The following is a 27,204-nucleotide window of genomic DNA, read 5'->3' as shown; positions in this document are numbered from 1 at the left end:
ACTAGCCAATCAGAGGCAGAGGAAGGAGGGTCATAGCTTCACCATTCAAAGAAAAGTTGGTTGCCCAAATCCCGTTCAGTGGTTCATCATGTTTATTTACTACAAATTAAAGTAAATCACTCAGACAGGAGTGAGGCGAGCTCCACCCCGCATACCTTTGCTCCTCTGCCAATCAGTGAGCAGACAACCGAAAACCACCAGGTGGGACTTCTTACAAAAGGCATTAGCTGCTGTCGAAAACATCTGCAACCTCTTTTGTTTCACCCGCAGAGGAGGAACTCGTTCAAAGTTCAAGAGGCGTAAACGGGATAGGTCTACATATAGCTGTTATTCGCTGCAGAAAGTTGAACCTTTTAACACTAGCTGCAGGAGGGAGACTTTTTTTCCCCCCCTGGTTATAATGATTGCATATATTCTATTCACCTGTTTGGCAATTTTGCCATTACTGGTTTACTTGCAAAACCCTTATTTTTTGAACGATTGTGGTTACGCAATCACTGGATTTAAAATCGGCAAACGCCTGGCCAAAATCAAGAAGAAGTTTTCCAGTATTTTGGATAGTTTTCTGGACCATGTGGCGACGCATCCTCATAAGACGTTTATCATTTTCGAGGACAGCTCCTACACTTACAGCCAAGCAGACAAAGAAAGCAGCAAAGTGGCCAGAGCTCTGTCGAGGCATGCCCACCTGAAGCAGGGCGACACGGTGGCACTCTTTATGGCCAACGAGCCGCAGTTCGTGTTTATGTGGCTGGGCCTGGCCAAGCTGGGATGCACAGTTTCTCTTCTCAACCACAACATCAGATCTAAATCCCTGCTGCACTGCTTCTCCTGCTGTGAAGCGAAGTTCCTCATCACCGGTGCAGGTAAGATAGGAAACTCAAAGTGAGACAGACTTATCTGTGATATGTTTATGAAAAGAATTTCAGGTTTTCTGCTGTATTTAGTAGTGGTGCATAACGGGACTTCCCTTTCTAAGTCATTCATATTTCGACAAAAAAAACAGCATTTAATTTCATATAATTTAATTAACACTTGTCCAACATACAGGAGTCTGGTGCAGGAAGGAAATTATTGCTCTTTGACAAATTATCAATGATGTTTAATTGTTTTTCCCTGCAAAAATTAAGATTTTAGCTGCAGGGTGTTTAAAGTTTAGCCTGACTGAGGCCAAGGCTGATATTGATATTTAGGAGTTTGTATATAATCTGATAATTAGTCAAATCATCTAATACTGTACATTGTGTGGTTTAAAATGTGAACAAATATGGAGACACCGCTTCTAAAATACCTCAAACTAGGAAGTTCAGAGATGACACATGCACCAATACCAGTATTTATGGGCTGAGCTCTGAAATAAGGGTTACTGAAGGCATGAGTCAAAATCTTTTTTTTTTTTTCATTTTGTGCTGACGTAGTATGTTAAACTTGAAGCTTTGTTTTGCTTCAGTCCCATGATTCCCCACATCCTTTTGGATTATTTTTTCCTTCTTATTGTCCTGTACTGTCCTCTTCAAAGGCTTCACTAGCTCTCTTTTGCTTCTCTCTTTCTCAGACCTACAAGGGCCCATCGAGGAGGTGTTGCCCACTTTGAAGCAGGATGGCATCCGTGTGTTCATCCTCAGCGAGCGCTGTGATGTGGACGGCATCGAAACCCTCTCTGATAAAATTCAGCAGGCCTCAGACGAGCCTCTATCGCCCGAGCTGAGGGCCAACATCACCCTAAAGAGTCCTGCGCTGTACATCTACACCTCAGGAACAACAGGTAATCTGACGGGTTTATCTGACCTTGGCTCTCTAATCTGTGTTTGTGTTTCTAGTGTGTGGGGGCCTTGTGTGACAGAAGTGTGACAATAGAAATATACTACATCTGCTTCTAACAGCTGCATTATCTTTCAGGGCTTCCCAAGGCAGCGGTAGTTAGCCATGACAGGATGTGGAGGGCAGGTTTTCTTCAGCGTTTTGCTGGTGTGCGCTCCGACGACACCCTCTACTTATACCTGCCTCTCTACCACACCGCTGGTTTTATCATGGGGCTTTGTGGAGCCATAGACCACGGTAATGCATGAAACACCACTTACAAATGATACTACAAGTACAGATTGTCATCCTGCATGCTAATAATACCAGAGTTTATTCAAGGTTAAACCAAGAGGTATACGACCTTAAAAAACAGGCCGCTTGGCTCTGATTTTTACTGTTTGTGTTTCAAAGTCCTAAAGTTCAGATTACAAAGTTTACGGCACTGAGTTGAAATCTGTGTCTCTTCATTTCTAGGCCTGACTATTCTTTTAAGACGCAAATTTTCTGCCTCCAACTTCTGGAATGACTGCAGAAAGCACAACGTGACTGTCATTCAGTACATCGGGGAGGTTATGCGCTACCTCTGCAACGCACCAAAGGTAAACATCAGTGTAATATCACATTTTTATTTCTAACAATACTCTCATATCTTTCTTTGCAGTTTAAATCATTTTATTGACATTTGCACGACCAGCTAGCACCAACTTCAGTCAGATATTTTGCCGTTAAAGGTCAACCTGATTTTTTTTAATTTTTTTTATCCTTGTCTCACCTCTCCCTCGCATCCCTCCCCTTCCTCCATCCCTCCTTTTTTTTAGAGAGACAATGATAAGGATCATAAGGTCCGGTTGGCTCTGGGGAACGGGATCAGGGCGGAGACCTGGGCTGAATTTTTGGAGCGATTTGGGGACATTTGTATCTGTGAATGCTACGGAGCAACTGAGGGAAACGTTGGCTTCATCAACTACGTTGGTAAAGTTGGAGCAATCGGCAGAGAGAATTTTTTCTACAAAGTAAGTGGAATAGATCCTGTTTATTTGTTTAATGTTTCAAAATTTTAACACCATCGTCATGTTGGTTAAGTTGGAATTCTTTGTCCATTTGCATAATTACAATGTCCTGTAAATAGTATATATATACACAGCAAGATTCTTTATAGAACTAATTACAATTTTTTTTCTAAATTGTTTTCAGAGGGCGTGTCCATATGCCTTCATAAGGTACGACACAGAGAAAGAGGAGCCAGTCAGAGACTCCAGAGGATTTTGCATTGAAGTCCCAAAAGGTGAGCCCAGAAAACTAAAGCCCCCTCCTTACCTTTTAAGCTCTTTTACTAAAACGGTTTGTCGCTTTCACGTGCAGGAGAGACTGGTTTGTTCGTGGGAAAAATTGGAGCGCAGACTCCTTTCAGCGGCTACGCCAAGAACAAGCAGCAGACGGAGAAGAAGAAGCTAAGAGACGTGTTTGAGAAGGGAGACCTCTACTTTAACAGCGGTGACCTTCTGAGGGTCGACAACGAGGGATTCATCTACTTTCAGGACCGCATTGGAGACACTTTCAGGTCTGTGGGTGACTGAAAACATTTCTTATTGTAGGTCAAATTGTGCTAAAGGCAGAACATGACCTGGATGAGTGGTTCCCGTCAGTGGGTGAATGCTATTTGAATGCTTTTGAATTTTTGAAAGTGAAATGGATGGAAAATAATGTGTATTTCATCTCTGGTAGCTGAAGTTAGAATGAATAACAAAACATTATATTTGAATGACCTTAAATTTATGTGGCAAGATTTCAAACAGACACGCTCTTTCTTTCCTTGTCGTTAAAATGTAATGTAATCATCTCAGCATTTTTTTTTTCACTGTTGTCCCTGATTGATTGTATTTAAATGACAACAAACTGTCTCAGTTATTAAACAGTTATGCATTTACTCTGTTTGGTCATCGAATACAGGTGGAAAGGAGAAAACGTGGCAACCACTGAGGTGGCCGATCATTTGATCACAGTGGACTTCATTGAGGAGGCTAATGTCTACGGTGTGAAGGTGCCAGGTAATAATAACATAATTAGTAATTATTTCAGATTTATTAAGGACATATTCCTTAGAGAAAAGGTATCGGATTATTTCATGACCATTAGGGTTGTTTAAAGGTTTAATAAGGCTTCCTGGACCTCTACAGCCTTCCACATGCACATTCATCTTTTATCAATGTAATCATCCTGCAAATACAGTTAAAATCACAAATGTAAGCGGTAATCATGTCCTTGAAACTGCCTACCTGTTTTGCTGTAGCATGACACACATAAAGAGCTGCTTATACTCGCATCTTGAGACGAGTTCCCTTTTTACTTTGACCTTGACTGATTAGGACACGAGGGAAGAATTGGAATGGCAGCCCTGAAGCTGAAAGAAAACATGGACTTTGACAGCAAAGCTGCATATCAGCATGTCAAACACTACCTACCCAGCTATGCAAGACCACGCTTCATTCGCATACAGGTGAGCAAAATCCTGCTGAATTCAACTGCAAAATTATAACACAAGCAACCCTTAAATAAGCATTGATTTTTCTCTGGCAGGATACACTGGCAGTGACCGGGACCTTTAAGCAAATGAAGGTGAAACTAGCAGAGGACGGCTTCAACCCCGACGTCATCACAGATCCTTTATTCTACCTGGAGGACAATAAGGGCTACATACCTATGACCAAGGAGATATTCAACTCCATCACAGAGGGAACACTCAGGCTCTGAATGTGTTTATTGTTGGATTGTCAACCTCCAAAAGTGGATTTAATTTTTAGGAGATACAAGAAGAAAAATAATGATAAAGAAACTGTACATTGAGCATGCATATATATACACAGCACATATCATGAGCTACTTTAGATTCCGAGTGGAAGGTTGTATACAGAAATTTGTGATTGAAATACTTATGTTTACTAATTTCATTAAAAAAAAAAAAAAAACATGATTGTAAATGAACAAAGCAATCCCATATCATTGACACTGTTAATTGGTGACATTGCATTATGCTGACTCAGCACGAATACAGCCCCCCCCCAGAAGCAATGACTTGATTATCAACAGCGGGTGTAAACTACCATGCATTGTTTTCAGGATCACTACAGGAGCGTGGGTGCAGTGGCAGTTTCCAGTGGGGGAGGAGAGGGAGCCACAGGAGATGACGGCATACAGTTCATTCTCCTGCAGGTGGAGGACAGGTGTTTTTGAGTTGCCTGTGAAACCTTCAGAGGGCAGCAGAGCTGGTGCCGACCACACTGCACCCACTGGTTGCAGAAACTGGGCACGCTGTAGAACTTGGTCAGCTTTTTCAGGACCTGTTTGCCCAGAAGATTTGAGGGCATCTCTGTGATCTTAAACATAGGAGCTGATCCTGCTGTTGATGACACGGGGTGGCCACCTGCAGCATCTTTGAGACCAGGCCTCGTTTCAAAGTCGTAGCCAGGCCGCGGCCCGATGCAAGAATAAGGCAGAGGCTCGCTGTTGCAGCTAAGAGAGCGCATTGGTCTCCTGGAATGATTCCAAGTCTTGTCGATCCACAGCTCCACTTGAGCTTTCTCCAGTCTGGCAGCAGCATCCTCGTTCTCATCAGACCTGGTGTCTAAGTTGAGGTCTTGTTCAGCTCCTATTACTTCATCTTCCCCTGATTTTGTCTGGCCAGCATTATTCAAAGCCTGCATCTCATCCAAGAGAGTGGAGGCTATTTTAGAGATATTACCCCAGTCCTTAAGGATGTCATCTGCAGTAGTGAACTGTGAGGTCACTGTAAATCGGATGATGTGCTTGTTGTGAATCTCTGCAGGAATGAGGTACATGGTGCCCGACCGGGTCAGTCTCCTCAGGAGCTCCTCGGTCAAAGCATTTCCTGCCTAAAGGAAGAAAATATCCTTAAATGACACAAAACATTCTCAAATGTTTCAGGGCCAAAAAACTTCCAATCAAAACTAAAAGCATTTTCTGCAGCCTCAAGTCAAAGTCGCCACTCTTTTTTAATGAATATAATATTTTCACCTCTGCTTCATAAAACTAGCTGAACTGAACGAAAGACACTCACCTTTGAACATGGTACAACTTGGATGTTTGTACATCTCAATAATGATAAGCCAGTGCAAGAGGTGTTGCATAACAAAGATAAAACTTAATTCAACATGAACATCTTTATAGTTTACTGCTTGGTGCAAAATCCATGAAACATACTTTCAGACAGAAGACCACCAGGCCGAGATGCCTCTCGGCAGGAACCTCAAAATTTGGGTCACTCTTTATGCGAGACTCCAGGAGCTTTGCCATCTCGATCCCCTAAAAACAACAGGAAAAAAAATAATTCTAAAATCTTACAGAGCCTCACGTTAAACACACTTTGTTCAATGGAAGGCATTTTATATTATTTGACATTTATGGCTGAAATTGTTTCAAGAAACAAGATGAATGCCACTTACATGTCTGATATGAGCCTGCAGGTTTTTCAGTCCAAAGGAGCGCATGACAAACCAGAGTTTGAGAGAACGGAAACGTCGGCTCAGGGGAATTTGCCAATGCTTACCAACAGAGAAAGCAGTTAAGTTTAGTTAATGCATGACATTGCACTAAGATAGTTAAATCTGTTATTTGGTTAAGACCCAAGATATCATACCATAAAGTCAGTGGCAGCCTGTGAGTTTTCATGTCGGAGATAAAGGGCATCCACGCCGAAAGTCTGTATGAGCTTAAATTTATCTTTAACCCTGAAGAAATAAAGTTAAACCAGCTAAGAATTCTTCACGTTGACATCGGTTTAATCGGTTTTTAATCCTACTTCAACTTTAAGATGTAGACATGGATCTTGTTGAGGAAGAGGTGAGATAAGGTGTTATTGTTCTGACTCACCAGAAAGCTGTGCAGTCAAAATGGACCATCATCCACTTGGAAGGGTTAAAAACAAATGAGTGTGCAAATTCAATTCCCTCCAGGGACCAGCGCAGCTCAGGGCAGAGGTACGCCGAGCCGGCATACGCAGCATCAACATGGAGCCACAGTCCCTCTTCTTCACCTAGGAAAAAAAAAAAAAAAGTTTATATGCAAGTGATGTGCTTCTAATGCATATCAATGGAACAACTCAATGTCTGACCTTCAAACTATGTTAAAAAAAAAACAGACATAATTTTGGAAGTAAAAATTGAAGACGCACACACTGGTCCCAGTTCAGAGAGCTTGTCGAAGGCACACACTCCTGTCGTTCCCAAAGTTGAACACAGCTGAACAGGAGAGAAATCAAAATCCCCAATGAGATGTAACATTTAATGTCAGTATTGTACTGTGTATATAATTACTTTTAAAACCATATACCACTATTTCCTCACGTTTTGGCATTATAAATAGTAAATAATCATTTTTTTCAGTGTTACAGACTATTTACCACACTGACACACAAAGATTACTTTTCCATATTTTCTTCCAATCTTTGCTTTTTTTTGGAAAATACTAGATAGTTTTTCTTTTCATAAAATAATCTCATCAATAAGTTTGGGAAAGAAATGTCTCTTTTAACAGTGACAAACAGCCCCTAACTATATAATGCTTTTATTAAACAAGTCAAAAGCCAAAAATGTTGGTGCTGGATTAATTTGATCTTTTGTCGTATTTTCTAACTTTCCCTTTAACATTAATAGGCCATGACATCTTTATGAAGATAGGATAAATGAAGTGTAGTAAAAAGTACAATACTGCCTTCTGAAATGTTGTGGAGTACAAGTACAACGTAACATGAACATTTAATCATTTAAACATTTAAACATTTAAATCTTCAAAGTACAAAGAAGTATAGCACTTGAGTAAATGTACCGAGTTACTTTATGTAACTTTTTTTTTGTAAAGTCTGAAGCAAGAGCAGGTTTAAAGGTCGGCTGGGTGAAAGCGCTGCAAAAATTCAGATTGATGGGAGAGCCATAGCTTTCATAATCTCCTGCAATGAGGAAATTGTCACCCCAAAGAAGTGAAATAATTTTGCTTGTCCACTGCAGTGGATTGCTTAAGTACTGCTTTGTAAATTGCAGCACTCTGTATGATCAGTCATGACCTTACATTTCATACTACAACAGTGTATGCCTTTAAAAAAAAAAGGTAAATAGTGTGAATCCTACTGCACACTATGTGATGTCAGCTAAAACCTAGAAAACACTGGTGTGATTCTTAAATTCTCCACACAAACACCCCTGTTAAGCCATAATGTCCACCGATCACTAAGTGTCAAATACATACCATGAAAGGGACCAGTCCCCTCCTCGTGTCTTCTTGAATGGCTTTTTTCAAAGTGTCTCCTCTCAGAGACAGCCGCTCATCAGTGGGCAGAAACCTGATCTTCACCAGAGAGATCAGACCGGCCTTCTCAACCGAGGAATGAGCCTAGAAAAGCAGTTGTACGTCAAATCAAGTTTCTTAGTTTATTTCCTTTGACTAATGGGAAGTTGTTGTACAAGAAGTGGCGACAATAACCTGATCAGAAGCGTAGGCCACCAGTCTTGAATTTAGGACCGAGTCATCCACTTCCTGGTCAAGTTCGGCCCGTAGCTGCAGAATTTTGTCTTTCCTTGCTGCCAGCAGTGCAACCAGCGTGCTCTCACTGACTGTGCTCTAACAGGCAGGTCAGGAAGAAGAGAAGGACAATGAGCTCCCGGTAACCACAGAGACTACTCTATAAAGGTTTTGGGTTTGAAGATAAACAAATTGAGGTGTTGCAAACCTGCAGTATACCTCCACCTCTGCTGTCTGGATGATGATGCAGGAAGAAGGAAGGGAGCCCAAGAGCTTTACACAACCAGTCCATGACATGCATTTCCAGTTCTGTACATGCTGGGCTGGAGGCCTGTTTACAACCAGTAGAAATAATCAGGATTGTACTTCATTGTTGTGATGTCTTTGATTGTTTTCTGGTAAACTGCGGTGTGTGTTGTCCCCTTACCCAGGTGAATCCAACACAGTTGATGGCATCGGCCAGCATATCCCCGAGCATAGAGGGCCATGAAGTCAGACAGGGGTAGTAGGCATGCATGTGAGGGCTCTGCCAGTGAACCACCTGGCAAAAAGATGAGAACGTATTTACTTCCTTGCCATTAACTGCATTTCAAAAATGATTTTAGTGAAATTAACAGATAGAATTCATTCAAAATAGAATTTCCTGCTATGATAGGTGAGAGTAGGAACTTACGCCCGGCATGATGACTTTCTCAATGTCACTGAAGATATTGTCCCAGTCCTCCGGCTCTGCAGGTGCAGCGTCTGGAAGAAGCTCCTTCATGTAACCTGGTTTCACATCTGGAATGACCCTCCTCTCCCTGATGGAGGCCATGTACAGTGTGATATAGTCCACCAGCTCCTTACCTGATCAATAATAGATACTGTAACAGCTGGGATAATATTCAAGTTACACGTATTATATATACGGATCTGACCCGTTGTCATTATTTGCAGCGAAATGTAACATTAACAGAGTCAAAATGAGTCAGTGTAGGAAAAGGATCGTGTGATTACCTCTGCGATTGTATTCCTCTGCCTGCATCTCTGGAGATGACACCTCTTCAAGTTAATTTTTTTTTGTGCGCAACAGGTGGCCGTAGTGATGCTGTATGTATTCAGCAGCAGAGATCACAGAACTATATAGACTCTGTGGTGAGGAACACACCCTAGTTCTGTGACGTATTTGAAGCACCAAACAAATGGCCCCTATGTTCTCGTCATCACCCATTTATTCCACATTTGTACTGAATATTTACCCTGCTCTCTTGGCGATGATGTATTAATTTAAAACCTCTGTGAAATGATTTTGGATTTAGTGGAACAATATTTTCAACAGTATAACAGGAACCAGGCAGTATTTTAAAAGGGGACGCCAAAACCAACCATGTTAAAAATCCAAAGACTTACAATATGTGCTTGGATAGCACAAATGTCAAGGAGTTAACGAAGCTACTACCAGGTACGCTCTTGACTCGTCCAAGAAGTCTGAGGGTTATCATCCACACAGGGTCTTTTGGCATCCTGCGAAAGAGAACAGGCTCTGAGACTCTGAAAAAAGATTTCACACCGCTGCTGAAAACACTGAGTGTCACAAGATGTGTTTATTTCCGAACCAATTCCTACTTGCAAGAAAGGAAGTGAATCATTCAGTAGACTCCTGATCCTGAGTACATGGCTGACATCAACATGTCTCAGTATGGGATACGTTTTATTGACAGTTTTAACACTTTCTGGAATTGTAAGGAGCGCCTTCAACCTGTGAACTCATGTGAACTTCACTGGATCCAGACTTCTCTGCGCCAACGTCAGGCCACTGGAGTGCCCTATCAAAACATGATAAGGGCAAAGGCAAGGGATCTCTCCCCCCACGCAGCACACACAGGACAGAGCAACAAACATGGCAGTGCACACCAATTCAAATGACATGGTTGATTCAATAACACTCGGTCGTCTGTTTTGAATACTGTTGCTCCTTTGAAGGTCAGAAACAAGTTGACTGTTTGAGTCTCCCCGTGGTTAAACAATAACAAGGTGAGAGAGAACAAGAGAAGTTGTCGGGCAGCTGAAAGAAAGTGGCGGAAAACTGGACTCCAGTTTCACTGTGATAGATACAAGGAAGACATGACTTCCCTCAAGAATATTGTTCTCCACTATTGAGCAGCTACTCAACACCAAACCCCCCCCCCACCCCCCCACCCCCGTCCCGCAGGTTTCGGCATCAAAATGTGAAGAATTGGGACCGTTCTTCAGAAACAAAGCCACTTCAATTAGAACCAGTATTCCTGCTGATGTAAACACTACGAACTCCAAAAATCATGTAACACAGATACAACCATGGACAAATGTACTTGCATCACATTAACTGAGCTTTGTAAGACTGTCACTGGGTGTAACCCCTCCACTTCCTGTATTGACCCGATACCAACAGTATTTTTTAAGCAGGTATTCAACAGCATTTCAAGTCATGCCCTCCAGATTATAAACACATCTCTTCAAACAGGCATTTTCCCAGATGCCTTCAAAACAGGGATAAAATCAGAGGTAACAAGTCTGGGTGTAATCTTGGACTCAGATTTAAGTTTCAAAACCCACATTAACAAGGTGACGAAAACTTATTTTTTTCTATCTAAGGAACATCGCCCGGTGCGGCCGTTTATAAATCAGACAGATGCTGAAAAGTTGATTCATGTCTTCATTTCTAGCCAACTAGACTACTGTAATGCACTTTTTATTGGCCTATTAAAGAAAACAACAGAGACTTCAGCTCATCCAAAACTCTGCAGCTCGAGTGTTAACCAGAACCAAGATGAGAGAACACATCAGTCCAGTTTTAGCTGCTCTGCACTGTTTACCTGTAACACAGGTTTGACTTTAAGCTCCTCCTCCTCACATACGAAGCTCTTAATGGGGTCGGACCGAGTTACATGGTTTTATGTGAAACACTGCATGTCATTTCTCGCTGTAAAATACTTTCTTTCTTGAGCTGCATTTCTTGTCTGAAAGGTGCTATACAAATCAAGCTTATTATTATTTTGGGAAATATTGTATAATATTCTCTTTCTCTCCTAATACCACAGTTAGGCCTGAGTCTGGAGTCAGCAGTCATTTATCTGAGCTTAGCAGAACGACTGGAAACATTGGGAAACAAGAAGCTTGGCTCTGTCCAAAGTTAACAAAATTTCCAGACTACAACCTCTAAAGATCAACAATTAACTAATCTCTTTTGCAATTGGTATATGATTGCCGTTTTAATCACTGGACTGTACTTGACTTGGAGCCATAGCAAACAGACTCCTGAAACTCACCGGTCAGGGCCCAAGAGCATTAAGCATACATTTTCCTGCAGTGCGTGTTGTGTTTAGCTGAGCTAAAAGTGAATGATATAAACTTTATTACACCATGAACGTCTTGGTAAAAAAAAAAAAAAAAATTGATACAATTAACATTCATGGCTATTTCCTCGTCTCATGTTTCATGAATGCATTACAGAAGTTTACTGTGAGAGCAAAAGCAATATTTGTATTTGATGACGACTTCACAAACCAATTGAAAGGTGAAATACTGAGGACATTGTGATGTGGAAAAACATAAAGCCACGAATGAACACACAGTAGAAGGTCAAAAAAACATATCATGAGCGCATTGATGTCACAGCTTATCGCTGCCTTTCTAAACGATGACAAAAGCTTGAGCAGCACCTGGACTGTTCACACACTGTGCTGTTTACTCTGTTTTGTGCTTGACATGTGACAGCGCTCATGTGCATCGTTGGGGAAACCAAAAGTTGGATCAAAACAAAACCACAATTCAAGCGCAGAGAGAATATGATGAGAGGGAAACAATTTTCTGAAACTAATAATGCACAACAGGATGTTTATCTAGGCTTTTGAAACAGAGCCCACGTGAAAAAGATCTGCATGAAATTATATATGATGTAAAATGTTGTGAATGGTTTCTTTAATACCTGATTATGGCCCTTAAAATTAAGTTGTTTACTTTAATAAACATATGATGTTGGGCTATGAAAGGAATGATAAACATGTAATAAAACAAGCACAAAATATAGACTCCATAAACACACACACAAGCCGGGCACTGGCTCATAGGAAAGCCAGATTTACTCAGTAAATGTTGAGGACAAATAAATCAGTGACCATTAACACAACATCACTCACAATTTAGGGGATAATCTGACAGCGAACAAACACAAACATTATGTTATGATTACCAGATTTACAAGATATCTTGAAAAGAGCATCAACCACTGACAAAGAATTGTCAAGCAAAGCAAAAACATCATTAAACTAACAGCTAATATATGGTTAGTGTGGATTTGGGTCAACTGCAAGGTGGCACCCAATACATATTTTACTTCCTTATTTATTCATTTTGTTTATTTTATTTGTTGTGTTTTTATTGTTTATATCCATTCAACCCTTTCCTCTGTCCAGTCCTCTGTCTGCTTATTTAAAATCTGTTGCTAGAAACTTGGGAGTAATGTTTGACTCTCAGTCAAGCTTTGAAACACAGATAAAAAAAAAAATGGTCCAGTCCTGCTTCCTTCAGTTAAGAACCATCTCCAGAATCAAACCCATACTGTCACACTCTGACCTGGAAAAAGTAATTCATGCACTCATTTTCTCTCGACTCGACTACTGCAACTCCCTCCTTTCTGGCATAAACCAAGAATCGATCTCCCGCCTCCAACTAGTCCAGAATGCAGCAGCTCGGCTTCTTACTGGTCTTAACAGACAACATCACATTACTCCAGCTCTGGCCTCTCTCCATTGGCTCCTGGTTGGTTTTAGAATTGATTTGAAGATTTTGTTGTTCATCTTTAAGGCCCGCCTGGGTCTGGCCCCAAGCTACATTATTGAAATGTTAGCCCCATATGAGCCAACTTGCAGCCTTAGATCCTCCGGTGGGGCCCTTCTGGCCGTTCCAAGGTCAACACTTAAATCAAAAGATGACCGTGCTTTTGCCATTAGGGCTCCTTGACTTTGGAACGACCTACCTGAGGAGATAAGGCTTGCAAAATCATTAACTTCTTTTAAATCACTTCCTAAAACCCATTTTTATAGAATTGTTTTTAAGTGATGTCGTCCTTTTATGCAGTTCTTTTGTTCCCCTGTTTTTGTTTGTTTATTTGATTCATTTATTTATCTGTTTGTTTTCTATTCCATTTGCTCTTTTTGGTTATTTGTTTGGTTTTCTTGTATCCATTACCTTAATGGTATGGTCTTTTTTTGCCTCCTGTTTTCCTAAATGTGTACCGGTATTGACGTTATGTTTGACTATGCTTTGCTTCTCTGTAGAGCACTTTGTAAACTCTGTTTTTAAAGGTGCTATATAAACAAAGTTAATATTATTATTATTATTATTATTACTGGCAAACCGCTCGCTGAAGAAATTGTCTGTCATCGTGTGAGCGGCAGGTACTCCGGTCTTAATTAAGAAATCTGAAATTAGCTTTTGTGTCGCCATTTCGTTTAGGTGTGCCCTTGTTTGTGGTCACATAACCCCGACCTTCGACCTGTCTTGTCTGACCTTAAACGTAATTTCCGGTCGTACTAAAAATGCGATTCTAAAAATTCCCTATTAACTATTTACTGAAGTGAAAATATCAGTATAGAATGAACATAACCAAAGAATATAATGTATACGTTTTTTATTAAAAAAAAAAAAAAAGTAGTTATGGCGTGCATCTCCTCTATCTTCCGCTAGGGGGTGCTGCAGCACACTGCGCCCCTTTCTTCCCTGTTTGAAACCTTTCACCTGGTTATTATTAAAACTGCAGAGTTAAACAGAGTTTCACTTAGATGTTGGAAGGAATTTGTATAGAAGTAGGGTCTGGACCGTTGTTCTGCACAGTACAGGTGCATCATTCATAAACACTGAATACAGGTGATACATCGCACACACTCTTCAAATTAAGTTTTCAGTTCAGCACCTGCAAAGATTTGGGGTGTGCATGCTAGTTTTAACCTTTTTACCCAGCAGTGTCAGTTTAAATGTTAATATTCTTTTCTGTCATTTGTTTCCGTGTATTTCTTGTTCTGGATTGAAACAGCCAATAATGTAAAAATTACCATGTAAGTTGCAGTTTACATCCATGTCTGTCCAGACTCATGATATATATAATGAAGACTTTGAAGGAATTTGGCCAAAAAAAACTGATTCATGACAGCTGAAAATTCTTCAATTATGGATGATGCTGCAAAAACAGGTAAAAAAATTCTCGAAGCTCGATTCCTCACACACATCTTCAACCCGACAGCAAAGAAGATCTATTCGGTCACCACAGTTTTGAGGTGGACACCCAAGATTAGTGTCACCAATTCAGAATCCAACTTCATGTGAAATATTTCTCCTTCTCTTGAGTTATGGTTTTGACTAATGGCCAGAAAAGGGTTTTTGCAGACCATTATGACGTTAGTAAAGTTGACCTTTCACTTTTTGGAAGAAATGTCATCACTTCATCATTTTAACCTATTAGAGATTTGGGTCAAATTTTGTTGGTTTTGTGAGGTCACAGCAACCTTTGATTTTGCCCACCAAATTTCAATCAGTTTATCCTTGAGTCCAAGTGAACATTTGTGCATTTTGAAGGAATTTCCTCAGATGTTCCTGAGATATCGCCTTCACGAGAATGAGAAGGACACAGGACAGACAACCTGAAAACATAATACCTCCTGCCAAGGATGTTGCCGGTGGAGACAGTTTCTCTTTTTCCAACACATTGCACACATAATATCTGCTTTGGACTATTACATGTGTTACTTCAGGTTTGCTTATAAAGTAGCCAAACAAGTTCTTTCAATCTGAGCAATAACATGGGACAGAGACTTTTGATCCCACTGAAGGCCGGACGTTGTATGTAATGACTAACGGTGGGAGTGGGTGTGGTACAATGAACAGAAATAAGTGTTATGTGATATGGAGCTGAGCTTCGCACACTGTGACTATTGTGCTCGCGGTGTGCATTTTACATCTGACAGTCTGAGCCAGATGAAAGCGGGTTTAACCATGATTGTACAAATGAGGCTTGATCTCTGTGACATCAAAGTCAAAAGTGCTGCTTGTTGGGTTTTATTCTGAGGCTTTTATTCAAATAACGTGAAAATATTGACGTGACATCAGAGCCATCATACAGAAAACAGTGGGATTGATAATTCAAACCAAAAGTCAAAGGCAATTCACAGGAAGAGGATTTGGCCACTTAGTTCGATGTGAGTAGAGGCAGAACAAACACACCGACTGATGGGACTGTCTGTGAATGAAGGTGAAAAAAGAGGAGACAGGAACTGAGCCTGTATATTGAAATGTTCCTTAATGGTGGCAGCAATTATACCAGTAGGTGATAATACTCCAAATAAAATATTGTGCAAAAATATTAAAGCATTTAATAACAATAATAATATTATTTTCCTTTTCTTTATCATTCTTATTTCCCAACTTGGACTGGAGGGTTGATTTATTAACTGTCAGTTTGAAACCTGAAACTGGACGGTGGGAAGAGCAGCAATAGTCCTGCTGTGTGTGCGTGCGCAGAAAATAACCACCGGAAGGCGGCAGTAGTGCAAAAAAAAAAAAAAACTCATGAAGAAGAGAAAGAGAGAAAGCGGAAGCGGAAGAAGAAATCACGAATCAGCTGTCAAAAAAAAAAAAAAAAAAAAAAAGTAGCTAAAGTGTAAGCAACGGATCAGAAGGAGGTAGGTGTAAAAATAACAACACCTCATCAAACAATCCACCTCGATATATGCGTTGGCATCATTACTGGAGGACATATCGTTACTGTTGACCGTCATTATAGCCGTGACGACCTGCTCCTGTTGTCAAATAGCTCAGCCAGCTAACTGCGTGAGCACGCAGTTAGCTGGCTGAGCAGGTGGGTAACAGAGCTAAAGTTCACACGTGACCCGCTAAACTGTGTTTATATTAAGTTGATGGTCGGTATATGTAGCCAGGACACTATTTCACGTCGTCGTTGATGTTGATGTTGACGTGTCCTGCACCGGCTAACTATTGTTGGCTGACGGAGAGAGCAGCATAATGCGATAAACTACAAGTGAGTTATCGACATGTCATCTTTATACCTGCATATCTGCATTCTCACCATGTTTGTGCTCCGTGACAGCTGACCGTCTCTGAAACTCATTAATTCAGCCGTCATGTTGCAGATAACATTGCGAGCTAACAGTCCCTTTAACTGGATCTGTTTTTGTTTTTGTTTTTTTGACTTTGGTTCATTTACTTTCACTTTCGTCACGGTCTGTGCTGATGAACTGGTGTGTTCAGGTGCTTTAAAATACATCTTAAAAGATCAGGAGATGGAGTCGTTTTGGTGTCCAAGCTTGGACTGATGTGGTTGGCTTGTATTGCATTTATGTTCTTTGGGATGTTATAGATCTTAAATTATATTTGTCTTGTTTATATCTGTGGAACTTGTTCTTAATTCGTGCTGCTGCCTGTCTTTTCCCTGTTAAATAAAGGTTAAAAACAATTTCCTGTCATGAATATTTTTCCAGAGATGTCCAGTGCTTGTGTGCAGCACTGACTGGTTGTCTGCCTGCGAGCTCTGACTGAACACATCCGCAAAGATGCCTGCAGTATCCACCGGGGTCAAGGAGCTGTATTTGTCCACATCTCTGGGTGACCTCAATAAAAAGGCAGAAATTAAGCCAGACAAGACGAGCACCAGAAGGTAACGTTAGGTTTCATGTTTACTAGAATCAGTCCAGTGTGATATATTTAATTAGATTCTCTGTAAAAGACACGACCTACACAAGGGAGCTGTACACTTTAATCTGCCTTTCTAATAACTGCAAGTGAGGGGAGAGAGATGGGGATAACATGCAACAGAGGTCCCCTGTCAAACTTGAACCAAGCACACTGCAATCATCATGGTGGTGAAAGTATTTTCTTCTACTTGCTGTGTTGCAGCTATGTTCAGAGTGCCTGCAAAATCTTCAAGGCGGCTGAGGAGTTTCGTCTGGACAGAGATGAGGAGAAAGCTTACGTTCTCTACATGAAGTATTTAACAGTGTATGACATCATCAAGAAAAGACCAGACTTCAAGAACCAACCGGTATATTTAATAATTGTACATTTGTAACTTTTTACAACGTTTTTATTGTTAAACTAAAGGTGTAGGAGTTTTAATGTGAAGGCTTGTTGACCAGTGACTATTTATAAGGAATTACAGTTAGTTATTCCTGAGTAAGTCTTCTCTTTTCCAATGTACATAGGAGTATTACATGACCATGCTTGGGCCAACCAGCTTTAAGAAAGCCATCGAAGAAGCTGAAAAGCTGTCTGAAAGCCTTAAACTCAGGTTGGTTGTCTCAGATTCTGTCATCCTAGCATATTTCTTTCTGTTTGTCTCTGCTAATCTTTATACTTCTAACAGGTACGAGGAAGTTGAGGTTCGAAAAAAACTTGAGGAGAAGGAGAGGCAAGAGGAGAAGAAGAGGAGGGAGGAAATAACGGAGAAAGAAAGTCGGGGTTCTCCAAAGGCATCATCGGCAAACAGGAAGGACAGCAAAAAGGTAGAGATGGCAAGAATGAAATATACTCCCGAGGTGTCTCCTTATTAAGACAGTGAGACTTACTCTAGTCTATCAAATCAAAGCCAAGTACAGTGACTAACCTGCTTTTTCAGTTAAGGTGTAGTTAATAAAGTGCATAAATAAATCACTCCCACAAAAAAACTGAACTACACTGAGTACAAAAGTTTTGTAAGTGGATGTTTAGGTTGCAGTTATTGGATAAAAGGGATTAAAAAAAAAAAGAAAAAAGGTAGATTTTAAATTAAATCAATTTTTTATCTTTGCAATTAGACATAAAATGCACCTTACAATATTAATGGACATGATGGGTTCCATTTGAAATCACAATCACTAAATTCACTCAGCTTGAAGTCTATCGGTCACATCGTACCAGTAATAACACCATCAGCTTCATCAGTTTAAAATTATGGTATTTTTATTTCACTTACTTATTTCAAGTAAAGTTTATTTTTATAGCAAGGTTCCACAGCCAAAACAAATCAAAAAGACTTGAAAACAAATGAGCGATTTAAAACAAATTAAGCAATAAAACAATTGAACATTAAAGGAATTAAGAACAATATCAAGCACCTAATATTTTGGCCTTGATATTTATATAACCCAAGGAAAAAAACAAACATTTTTAATGTATTAATGAGATGATTGTTATTGTGTATGTGTGCCAGGTAAAAGGAGAGCAGAATGAACTGAAGAATGTAATCTCAAAAGGTAATAATAACCTTGATAACCCATATGTCTGATAAACGTATAGTTCTTTCTGACATATTTGTAAAGTCCTTCTATAAATTTGCTGCCATTACCTTTGTTTTTGTTTTTTAATAAATACAGTTTGTACAGCTGTTTTGCCTGTGCTGATTTTATGACTTTGTCTGACAGCTGCGCTCCCAGCCGGTGGGATCACGGCAGAGAAACTTTTCCACATGATGAAGGACCAGACGATTACAATAATTGTCATGGATGCCCGCAGCTACAGAGACTATGAGGAGTCTCACATTCAGGTGCCTGCTCAGAGCTGTGTCAGCGTGCCTGAGGAAGCCATTAGTCCAGGGTGAGAGACACGGCCTCATACCTGACTGTTTGTTTTTATCTCACACTGCATGTTTAGTTTATAATCATTTTTTTCTCTTTTTAACAATAAAATGAATGAAATTATCATTTTATTTCCTTTTAACTTGTTTTTGTATTCCCTCTATCGCTGTCATTAACTGTTAAACACTAAAAGAAATAAGTCTACTTCTTAACCGGACCCTCTGAACTCATGAATTTCAGAATCACTGTGAATCAGATCGAGGCGAAGCTCCCTGATGAGTCCAAAGAGCAGTGGAGGCGGCGGGGATTGGTGGATTATATTGTCCTGCTGGACTGGTTTAGTTCTATCACTGACCTTAAACTGGGCACCACCTTGCAGAGCCTCAAAGATGCCCTCTTTAAGGTAACTGTGTTGGGGGGGGATTGGCACTGGATGGTTTAAAAAAAAATAACAACAGCACAATTTTCCTGTGAAGTACAATAATGTGTTTGCATGCTGCACAGTGGGACAGCATCACCATCCTGCGTAGTGAGCCGTTGGTGCTGGAAGGAGGCTACGACAACTGGTTGTTGTTTTATCCCATGTACACGACCAACGCTAAAGTTCGACCCCCGAGACAGACTATCATGAACACTCTCCCACAATGTGAGTATCCCCAGCACAGCTTGCACCTCACAGCTTTAGCTCTTTTTATTTACCAGGACCTGGGCTTTCATTATTTTATTGTCAGAAATAATTCAAGCAAATGAATAGAGGAGTAAAATAAAGTGGAAAATAAAAATAAATCTGTCTCAGATTTGATCAAGGTGTCATAGACTCAGATTTTACATTTATCATACCCTAAAATACACAATCCACCAATCAAATCTCTTAATGTAATAAGTACATACACTATTTTCCAAAGCACATTTTTGTCATAATTAATTATGATGAATGCTGGTACGTTGTACCTACATCGCACATCATGATGAGTTATTCCAGCTCAGAACCTGCATTTTTTTTACCAGCAGCACTGTAAACTCTTGTGGTGAAGTACAGTGAGATAAGATGACAATAAAGCCAGAGCATAGTTTTAGAAACTTTTAATCTTGTATTACTTATAAAGTTTTGTCGTACTCTCTCTTACGTGTTCATTTTCTCGGATGTTTTAAACAGTGAACTTTAGCTACCCATCTCTCGAGGAACCAAAGCCTCCAACCGCTCCTCAACGAGAGCCTGAGGTTCCACCCGAGCCTCAGGAACCTTCAGCTCCTGTGCTGCTCAATGGCGTCGCACCAGCAGAACCCCCCACATCCAAAACTTCCATGGTTGCTGACAGGTTGCCAGATTCCATTGATTCCCCTGCCACAGGCTCTACAAATACTGGGCTAGAGCTTAGTAAGATGGGCCCTGCAGCAGGTGCATCCAGCCAGGGACCCGCAACAGCCAAGGCCTTCCCACAGGTATTGAATCGACCCAGACTGTTAAACCTCTGGAGAAAGCACAACATTAAGGACCCCAAGTGTGTCTAAACATGACTTTTCTTCTGTCCCAGTTTGACCGTGCCAAGAAACCGTCTGGCCGGGTGTCGGATGAACCCAACCCTGGCCAGAACGGGTCAGCGAAGGACTCCACCCAGAACGGCCCAGTTGTCCCCGATCGCTCAGTCAAACCTTCTTTCCCCTCCAACTCTGCTCTGTCGAAAGAAGAACAAAGTCAGATCCACTCCGAAGCCGTGGCAGTGATGGAGAAGGCGAGGCAGGAGCAGGAAAAACGCATCCAGGAGCGTCGCTTAGATGAGGAGAGGCGGGAGAAGGAGCAGAAAGAGGAGTTAAAAGAGAGGCAAGAAAGGGAGGAAAGTGAGAAGAGGAAGGAGGAGGAGAAAAGACATCAGGAGAAAAAGAGACTAGGAAGGCAGAAGGCAGAAGAAGAAGAAGAAGAAGAAGACAAAGGCAACGTGGCATGGGACGAGAAGGAGAGGAGGGGAAAGGAGCAGAGCTCTGACACACCTTCGAAGAGCATGTCTCTGGATTCGCCTGCTCCCAACCATATTGTTAATGAAATTAAGGTGAGTCCTTCTTTCTGTCAGTGCTTCAGTTTCATGTTCCATTTCAACACTGTGCCCATGAAACTCCCAAAAGAAAACTTTTTAAAGATAAAACATTTAGTGTTATAGCTGTTCTATGATGTTGGTCTTCAGAATGCATATTTTATCCAGATTTGACTCAGACTGCTGCTCATCTGCAGCTTTGGGTCCCCACACTTCTTCTAAACTATATAATTACACAGAATTACATTACAGAAATACCAAGTCGAGTTAAGTTTCCCTTTCAGTTCTCTTTGCACGCTTTCTCTCTCACGCTCACCCACTGGCTCATATTGTCCACATCTTTTTCTTCTTCTCTGTCGCACGCTCTCCTGTGAGTCAGTTTTACCTTTGTCACTGTCAATCCAAGTGGAGCATATGACAGCCCCAAATCATTAATTATTTATGTAATGGTTGCATTTTACTAACAAATTGTTAAAGTCTGTTCATTGTTATATTTGAAAAAAAAAAAAAAAATAAAACTAGCGACACAAGTTAGTGTTTTAGGAATTCTCAAATTTGCTGCTTTTTATCAGAAAGATTAGAAGTCCTAAGCTAAATTTACATTTCTTAAAAAGTGTGTTTATTTTACAGAGGGAGCCCCTGACCAGAGCACGGAGTGAGGAGATGGGTAGGAGTGTGCCAGGGCTTCCAGATGGCTGGATGAAGGTACAAGATGTTTTAACCTGAAATATGCCGAGTCATTGGAGTTACTCAATATGACAGTGAAATGAAATGACACCTCATGCTTTTCCTGTTCTCCCGCATGTTTGTCTAGTTCCTTGACACGGTGACGGGGACCTACCGATACTACCATTCCCCGACCAATCGTGTCCACCTGTACCCTCCTGAGGTCACCGTTCCCCAGACCCCTCCCTCCACGCCACCAACACTCAAACAGAAATCGCCACAACCGGCTGAGTCAGACACCAACTGCGAACGGGAGCGGGAACAGTCCAAACTGAAACGCTCCTACTCCTCCCCTGACATCAGTCAGGACCTGAGAGAGGAGGCCCAGAAGAAGGCCGCTGCCCCGACCACGGCTGCTGTCATACCCACCATCAACAGAGAAACCAAGTAAGACACACGTTTTATAATATTTGTTTTGTATGTACCTGGTATGATTTGTTTTGGTCCACCAGTCCCATTCACTGAGCCACCAAAAACTCTCTGTATATTATAAATGATCATCTCTTCAGAAACATACCTGGTATTCTCTGATGGTGCCCCTCTCTCCTCCAGACCTCCCAGTGCTAAAGTCTATTCTAAAGTGGAGATCGTGCGGCCTTCAGCAGCCAAAATCCGCAACCTGAATCCTACATTCGGAGGTCAGGGTGCGTCGCTGACGGGCCTTCGTAACCTCGGCAACACATGCTACATGAACTCCATCTTACAGTGTCTTTGCAACACTACTGCCATGGCCGATTACTTCAACAACAATTACTACCTGGAGGACATCAACAGGTCAGGTCCCAGATGAGTTGAATTACTTTCCATAAAGGATCTGAGAGGAGGGAAATTTATAACGATTCGTATTTGTTCTTTTCCTCTGCCAGGTACAACATTCTTGGCCATAAAGGGGATGTGGCGGAGGAGTTTGGTGTGATCATGAAGGCCTTGTGGGCCGGTCTGTACAAGTTCATCAGCCCACGGGACTTTAAGATCACCATCGGCAAGATCAACGAGCAGTTTGCCTGCTACGACCAGCAGGACTCCCAGGAGCTGCTGCTGTTCCTCATGGACGGACTCCACGAGGACCTCAACAAGGTAGTGCGCGGACTTTTATTCAAGGCTGCTACGTAACCACCAGTGTGGTATACGTGAAGTCTTATAACGGTTTCAGCAAAACGAAATCCATTTACATCTAAATATGCTCACTCTGAGTTAAATATTGTGTAAATAAGCATTACGTAATGCAGCCTTTTAAAGCATGGCTTTCTAAGGCTTGCTTTCTAGTACCCCTGTATGTTGTTGCACATGTTTGCCTGTTAACAACAAAAACTTAGTCTGTTTGATCATTTTCCTTCTTTCTGTTTTTTCACTGGGTTTCATTTTGATGGCAAATTAGAGAGTAAGTAAATAGCTGTGTGTCCTTGGTCCTCCTGCAGCAGTGTGAGTGTGGTGTGTCTGCATCTGTCTGGTCTGATGCTCCCGTCAGAACCTCTGCATGTAGACCCAAGACATGCTCATTGCCTGTATCGACTTATTTCTACTGGCTTCATGTGCATTTGAATGGGGGAAAGGACTAGATGAATTAGTACAAAGACAAAAAAAACAACACGGCATAACATTTTTTTTTTTTTTTAGCTTAACTTTTATGTTTTTAAAGTTGAGCTGTCAGAGAAGATAGTTTTTAAGGACAGCTAAGAGAGACTGTCAAATGTCTCCACCTGGGGTTGAGTTGTAGTAGAACACCACACACACACACACACACACACCCTTTACTTTATCCATTCTTTCAAATGAAGAGGACAGGGTGCAGATTAGACTGTAGCAGCTGGTGACTTGCATTTCTCATGACTCACTCTCCATCTCATCACGTCCCTTTTGTGTGATGTTCAGCCCTGTCTGCCATCCAGCCGGCCCAGTCCCCTTTCTCTCGAGGGTAATCGATAATTCAGTCACTCTAATTAATGAGATGTGAATTAGCAAGTGTTGACCTGCCACTCATATCTTCCTGCCTATCATTCTGAGAGTGAACTGCATGCTGATGAAGCTGAACGATATTAGATAGGTTGAATACAAAGAATTTCCCTTTCGGTCTGGAGTTCAGTTTTTCTGCAGTATTATACTTATGGCTAATATATTCTGTATCTGCCATGAGTTATGAAGGAAGGTTTTGCTAACCTAAAGTTGCAGCGGTGCCAGTGTACGATCATGTATATTTTCCACCTCTCTCGTCAGGCGGACAACAGGAAGCGGTACAAGGAGGAGGAAAACGACCACATGGACGATCAGGCGGCAGCCGACCTGGCCTGGAGCAAACACAAGCTGCTGAACGAGTCCATCATCGTAGCGCTGTTCCAGGGCCAGTTCAAGTCCACCGTGCAGTGTCTGACCTGCCATCGCAAGTCACGGACATTTGAAACCTTTATGTACCTGTCGCTGCCTCTGGCCTCCACCAGCAAGTGCTCCCTGCAGGTCAGTCAGATATTAAACATGTCAGGAGTTTCAAACGGTTTCTGATAACCTTGTCAGCAGCTTGACCCTTTATTGATGCATGTAGGTGGTTAAAGTGGTTTGAAAACATGTCAATTGAGTCTTCAGTTTCCTTTGCATTCATCAGATTTGTTGTTGAGGGGAGGAAGAAATGCTTTGATGTCGTAGTAAAAGTGAACATTTGTAAACCATCTTCACCTCAGACTGTATACTGGAAAACCATTAAAATGGTTAGCCCATAAACCGCTCTGACGGATGATTATAATGTTCATGAGTTTGACTGTAAATACAAAAGAAGTCTCAGAAAAACTATGAAAACCAGAACTAATTAAAAAAAAAAAAACTAGGTTATGTAACTTGTAGTAGTTATTTGTTTTGTAATAAATAATTGAAATATGTGCTGCTTTCTGGCAGGATTGTCTGAGGCTGTTCTCCAAAGAGGAGCGGCTGACCGACAACAACAAGGTGTTCTGCAGACACTGCAAGGCCCACAGAGACTCCACCAAGAAACTGGAGATCTGGAAGGTCCCACCCATCGTCCTGGTGCACTTAAAACGGTCTGTAGTGACAGATGCATTTAACATGATGTCGACCAAAGTTGTGATGAACTATTTTTAATTCATTTTTTGACACTTTAAAATATTTCCGAAAATGTAAACTGTACTGTAGTATTGACGTTCACGATCTTTTCTTTAATTCTGCAGGTTCTCCTACGAGGGGAGGTGGAAGCAAAAGCTGCAGACATCTGTAGACTTCCCGCTAGACAGCCTGGACCTGGCTCAGTACGTCATTGGACCCAAACAGACCCTGAGGAGATACAACCTTTATGGAGTCTCTGTAAGTAGGAATGAACGTTTTTATATAATAAGAATCATGATGCTTAGAATTCAGATCACAATTCTCTCATCTTATTTCCGGATACAAGTTTCTGGCCGTTTTACCTAGTACAGCAGGAAACATGAAAACATAAAACGAATATGATGGTGCCTGATGTAAGACCGGCACATAAACTTTGGACAACAGAAAGGGAACGCTCTTGTTTTTAGCTTGAATACAACAGCTTCATCGAACTGACACTGAAAATGAAACAATCCACTTCAGTCTCTTGTTTCTTTCTTTCTTTATGCCACCTTTGAATGAGTACTTTTGCTGTGCGTTTCTGCTGCTCTGCATCAAGTTTTGTAACACCACGTTGTCATGTGTTGAGGGAGAACATTGGAGCGCTTGTTTCGAGGCAGCTGATGACCCGAATGAAAACGCAGCAGAATCATTGTCATTTAGAAATGAGATCGCACAGAGGTGTGAATCAAGATCTCGAGTTTAGGCAAATACAATCCAGGTCCAATATGTGAAACCAATAAATATGCCAACAAGAAATTTGTTCACAAGTACACCATCGTTTTTGGCCTTAAGACTGCAATTTCCTAAGTAACACTTAATTATGTCCACGTAGCCGTTAAGACGAGTTTAACTTTCTTCTTCTCCACTACCAGAACCACTATGGAGGTTTAGACGGCGGCCATTACACAGCCTACTGTAAGAACGCCCTCAAACAGCGCTGGTACAAGTTCGATGACCACGAGGTGTCCGAAATCTCCACCTCCTCCGTCAAGTCCTCTGCAGCCTACATCCTGTTTTACTCCACCCTGTGATGGTGCTGCGGGACATGAAGAGGAAACATTACACCAGGGCAGCAATGCTCAAAGCCTAGAGGTTGTTTTGTTTTTTTTCCCCCCTTTTAAAATCACAGCTCTAAGGACCTGATGCACGTAGTTGCGGGTTAACCTAGTCGTGTACGTGCACGGTAGGACGCACCCGAGCGAGTGGCCGTGAGATCCCGTCTTGTCCCGGACCGGAGAACGGTGCAGGCACACTGCAATGCTTCAGCTACTAGAGGACATTATAGCTGTTAAAAACATGCCGTCTGTTCATATTACTGATCATCTAGAGACTAAACGGAGGCTTCTTTTAATCTGACTCTTATGCCTATGGTTGTTTTGGGGCTGACAGCAGGTTCAGACGCTCTTCGCTCTCATTTCTCGGTGTGGAAGGCAGTATCGCAGAACTGATCTTCAGCTTTCCTGCACCGTGTACACGCAGGATTAACAGTTAGATGGCTCGTACATACTTACCAATGCTGTTGTTGCACATTCAAAAATGTAAATAGTCGAGGGCAAGGTGTCTGTTAAGTGACCAAACTTTTTTTCTTTTTTGAAAGTAGCAGCCATCACAATATCACCATATTCATAAAGACAAACCATGTGTTTTAGAGGTTTAGCCATCTGATGTTTAATATGATACGTGGGATGAAAGAGACTGGGTGATTTTTTTTTTGTTAATTTTTTTTCTCCTGAGGAGAGGAGGGACTTGAGATTGTTGCTTGTTCATATTAGCCACATACTTGCACTTATACAATATGCAATCAGTTTAAGTTGTTTGTGTACAACACATCGTTTATCTGGAGACATTAATACTCGGAATGCGTTAAAACGATACTGATGCTGAGATCTTATCCGCCTTGCTCAGTCCAGCCGGTGACAGAAAACTGCTTCTATAATGTTTATTCTCTGTTAAACATACTTAACTCTTACATTATAATAATCAAACACAAACACTATTTAGAGGAAGAATTAACGGGGTAGGTTGACATCCTCCTTCGCTTGGTTTTGTTTTTAGAAGGTTTGAAATGTGATTTCATTTTTGTGAAGAGTTCTGAGCTGGAGAGACATGAGAACTTGGCATTCACTTACATAAGTGCATCAGTGTCAACATTTGCTGCCTCACTGACTGACCAACAGACTGACAAGAGCAAGCACAAAGTAAAACCTGGTATTTTTTCTGAATGGACCAGAGATCTGAAGTGGCAGGATTTGACACTCTACTTCCTGATTACCAGTTTTATTGCCTAGCATGAGATCATAATCGTTTCACTTGTACATGTTGATTTTATTTCTTAATGCTCAAAAGAAATTTGTTTCAGATATAACGATTATATTAACCTCAAACAACTCGTATGACTATTTATTAAAACTGCTTCAAATTAGTGTTTGTGTGCGTGAATCGGC

General features: G+C 41.2%; 3 protein-coding genes across 5 annotated transcripts; 2 read left to right on the top strand and 1 right to left on the bottom strand.

The window, feature by feature from the left end:
• The first annotated feature begins 245 nt into the window (after positions 1–245).
• LOC138625063 (long-chain fatty acid transport protein 2-like) lies at positions 246–4,780 on the top strand. Its single transcript, XM_069705740.1, has 10 exons — positions 246–866; positions 1,556–1,765; positions 1,900–2,058; positions 2,278–2,402; positions 2,622–2,816; positions 2,998–3,088; positions 3,166–3,364; positions 3,754–3,851; positions 4,170–4,300; positions 4,381–4,780. The coding sequence occupies exons 1-10, from the start codon at positions 401–403 to the stop codon at positions 4,552–4,554; spliced, it is 1,848 nt and encodes a 615-aa protein (XP_069561841.1). The 5' UTR covers positions 246–400; the 3' UTR covers positions 4,555–4,780.
• A 68-nt stretch (positions 4,781–4,848) lies between these two features.
• Positions 4,849–9,358, bottom strand: hdc (histidine decarboxylase). The gene is made up of 12 exons (XM_069705739.1): positions 9,331–9,358; positions 9,008–9,180; positions 8,762–8,875; positions 8,543–8,665; positions 8,296–8,433; positions 8,062–8,205; positions 6,992–7,058; positions 6,691–6,853; positions 6,458–6,548; positions 6,264–6,362; positions 6,022–6,123; positions 4,849–5,693 (listed from the first exon to the last, which is right to left on the bottom strand). The coding sequence occupies exons 1-12, from the start codon at positions 9,356–9,358 to the stop codon at positions 4,926–4,928; spliced, it is 2,010 nt and encodes a 669-aa protein (XP_069561840.1). The 3' UTR covers positions 4,849–4,925.
• Positions 9,359–15,926: 6,568 nt separating this feature from the next.
• Positions 15,927–27,183, top strand: usp8 (ubiquitin specific peptidase 8). Of its 3 annotated transcripts, none has more exons than XM_069705737.1 (19): positions 15,927–16,028; positions 16,845–17,020; positions 17,260–17,404; positions 17,565–17,650; positions 17,726–17,864; positions 18,551–18,593; positions 18,762–18,933; positions 19,155–19,317; positions 19,419–19,560; positions 20,071–20,357; positions 20,450–20,962; positions 21,575–21,649; positions 21,759–22,057; positions 22,223–22,444; positions 22,537–22,747; positions 23,885–24,121; positions 24,554–24,696; positions 24,844–24,976; positions 25,633–27,183. In XM_069705737.1, the coding sequence occupies exons 2-19, from the start codon at positions 16,917–16,919 to the stop codon at positions 25,789–25,791; spliced, it is 3,273 nt and encodes a 1,090-aa protein (XP_069561838.1). In that variant the 5' UTR covers positions 15,927–16,028; positions 16,845–16,916; the 3' UTR covers positions 25,792–27,183. The 3 variants fall into 3 exon arrangements, with proteins under 3 accessions (XP_069561838.1, XP_069561836.1, XP_069561837.1); XM_069705735.1 differs by having other exon boundaries at positions 22,537–22,750; XM_069705736.1 differs by having other exon boundaries at positions 15,927–16,384; positions 22,537–22,750.
• Positions 27,184–27,204: the final 21 nt, after the last annotated feature.

The sequence above is a fragment of the Brachyistius frenatus genome, unplaced genomic scaffold (genome assembly GCF_029030835.1).
Source record: "Brachyistius frenatus isolate BFR_SWC_R1_liver_20210118 unplaced genomic scaffold, ASM2903083v1 Contig_58, whole genome shotgun sequence".
NCBI classification, from domain to species: domain Eukaryota; kingdom Metazoa; phylum Chordata; class Actinopteri; family Embiotocidae; genus Brachyistius; species Brachyistius frenatus.
Note: the sequence above shows the minus strand (reverse complement) of the source record. Positions and strands in the feature narration are given on the sequence as shown.

What these genes read in the sequence shown, in the direction of transcription:
- usp8 (XM_069705735.1), top strand. Translation starts at nt 16,917, where the DNA reads ATGCCTGCAGTATCCACCGGGGTCAAGGAGCTGTATTTGTCCACATCT. An exon ending in TCTGAAAGCCTTAAACTCAG is followed by an intron (nt 17,651 to 17,725) that starts GTTGGTTGTCTC and finishes TACTTCTAACAG; the next exon opens with GTACGAGGAAGTTGAGGTTC. An exon ending in GTCCTGGTGCACTTAAAACG is followed by an intron (nt 24,697 to 24,843) that starts GTCTGTAGTGAC and finishes TTAATTCTGCAG; the next exon opens with GTTCTCCTACGAGGGGAGGT.
- hdc (XM_069705739.1), bottom strand. Translation starts at nt 9,358, where the DNA reads ATGCAGGCAGAGGAATACAATCGCAGAG. An exon ending in AGAAAGTCATCATGCCGGGC is followed by an intron (nt 8,876 to 9,007) that starts GTAAGTTCCTAC and finishes TCTTTTTGCCAG; the next exon opens with GTGGTTCACTGGCAGAGCCC. An exon ending in GGGGACTGGTCCCTTTCATG is followed by an intron (nt 7,059 to 8,061) that starts GTATGTATTTGA and finishes TCTCCTGTTCAG; the next exon opens with CTGTGTTCAACTTTGGGAAC.
- LOC138625063 (XM_069705740.1), top strand. Translation starts at nt 401, where the DNA reads ATGATTGCATATATTCTATTCACCTGTTTGGCAATTTTGCCATTACTG. An exon ending in ACCTCTGCAACGCACCAAAG is followed by an intron (nt 2,403 to 2,621) that starts GTAAACATCAGT and finishes CCTTTTTTTTAG; the next exon opens with AGAGACAATGATAAGGATCA. An exon ending in GAGAGAATTTTTTCTACAAA is followed by an intron (nt 2,817 to 2,997) that starts GTAAGTGGAATA and finishes AATTGTTTTCAG; the next exon opens with AGGGCGTGTCCATATGCCTT.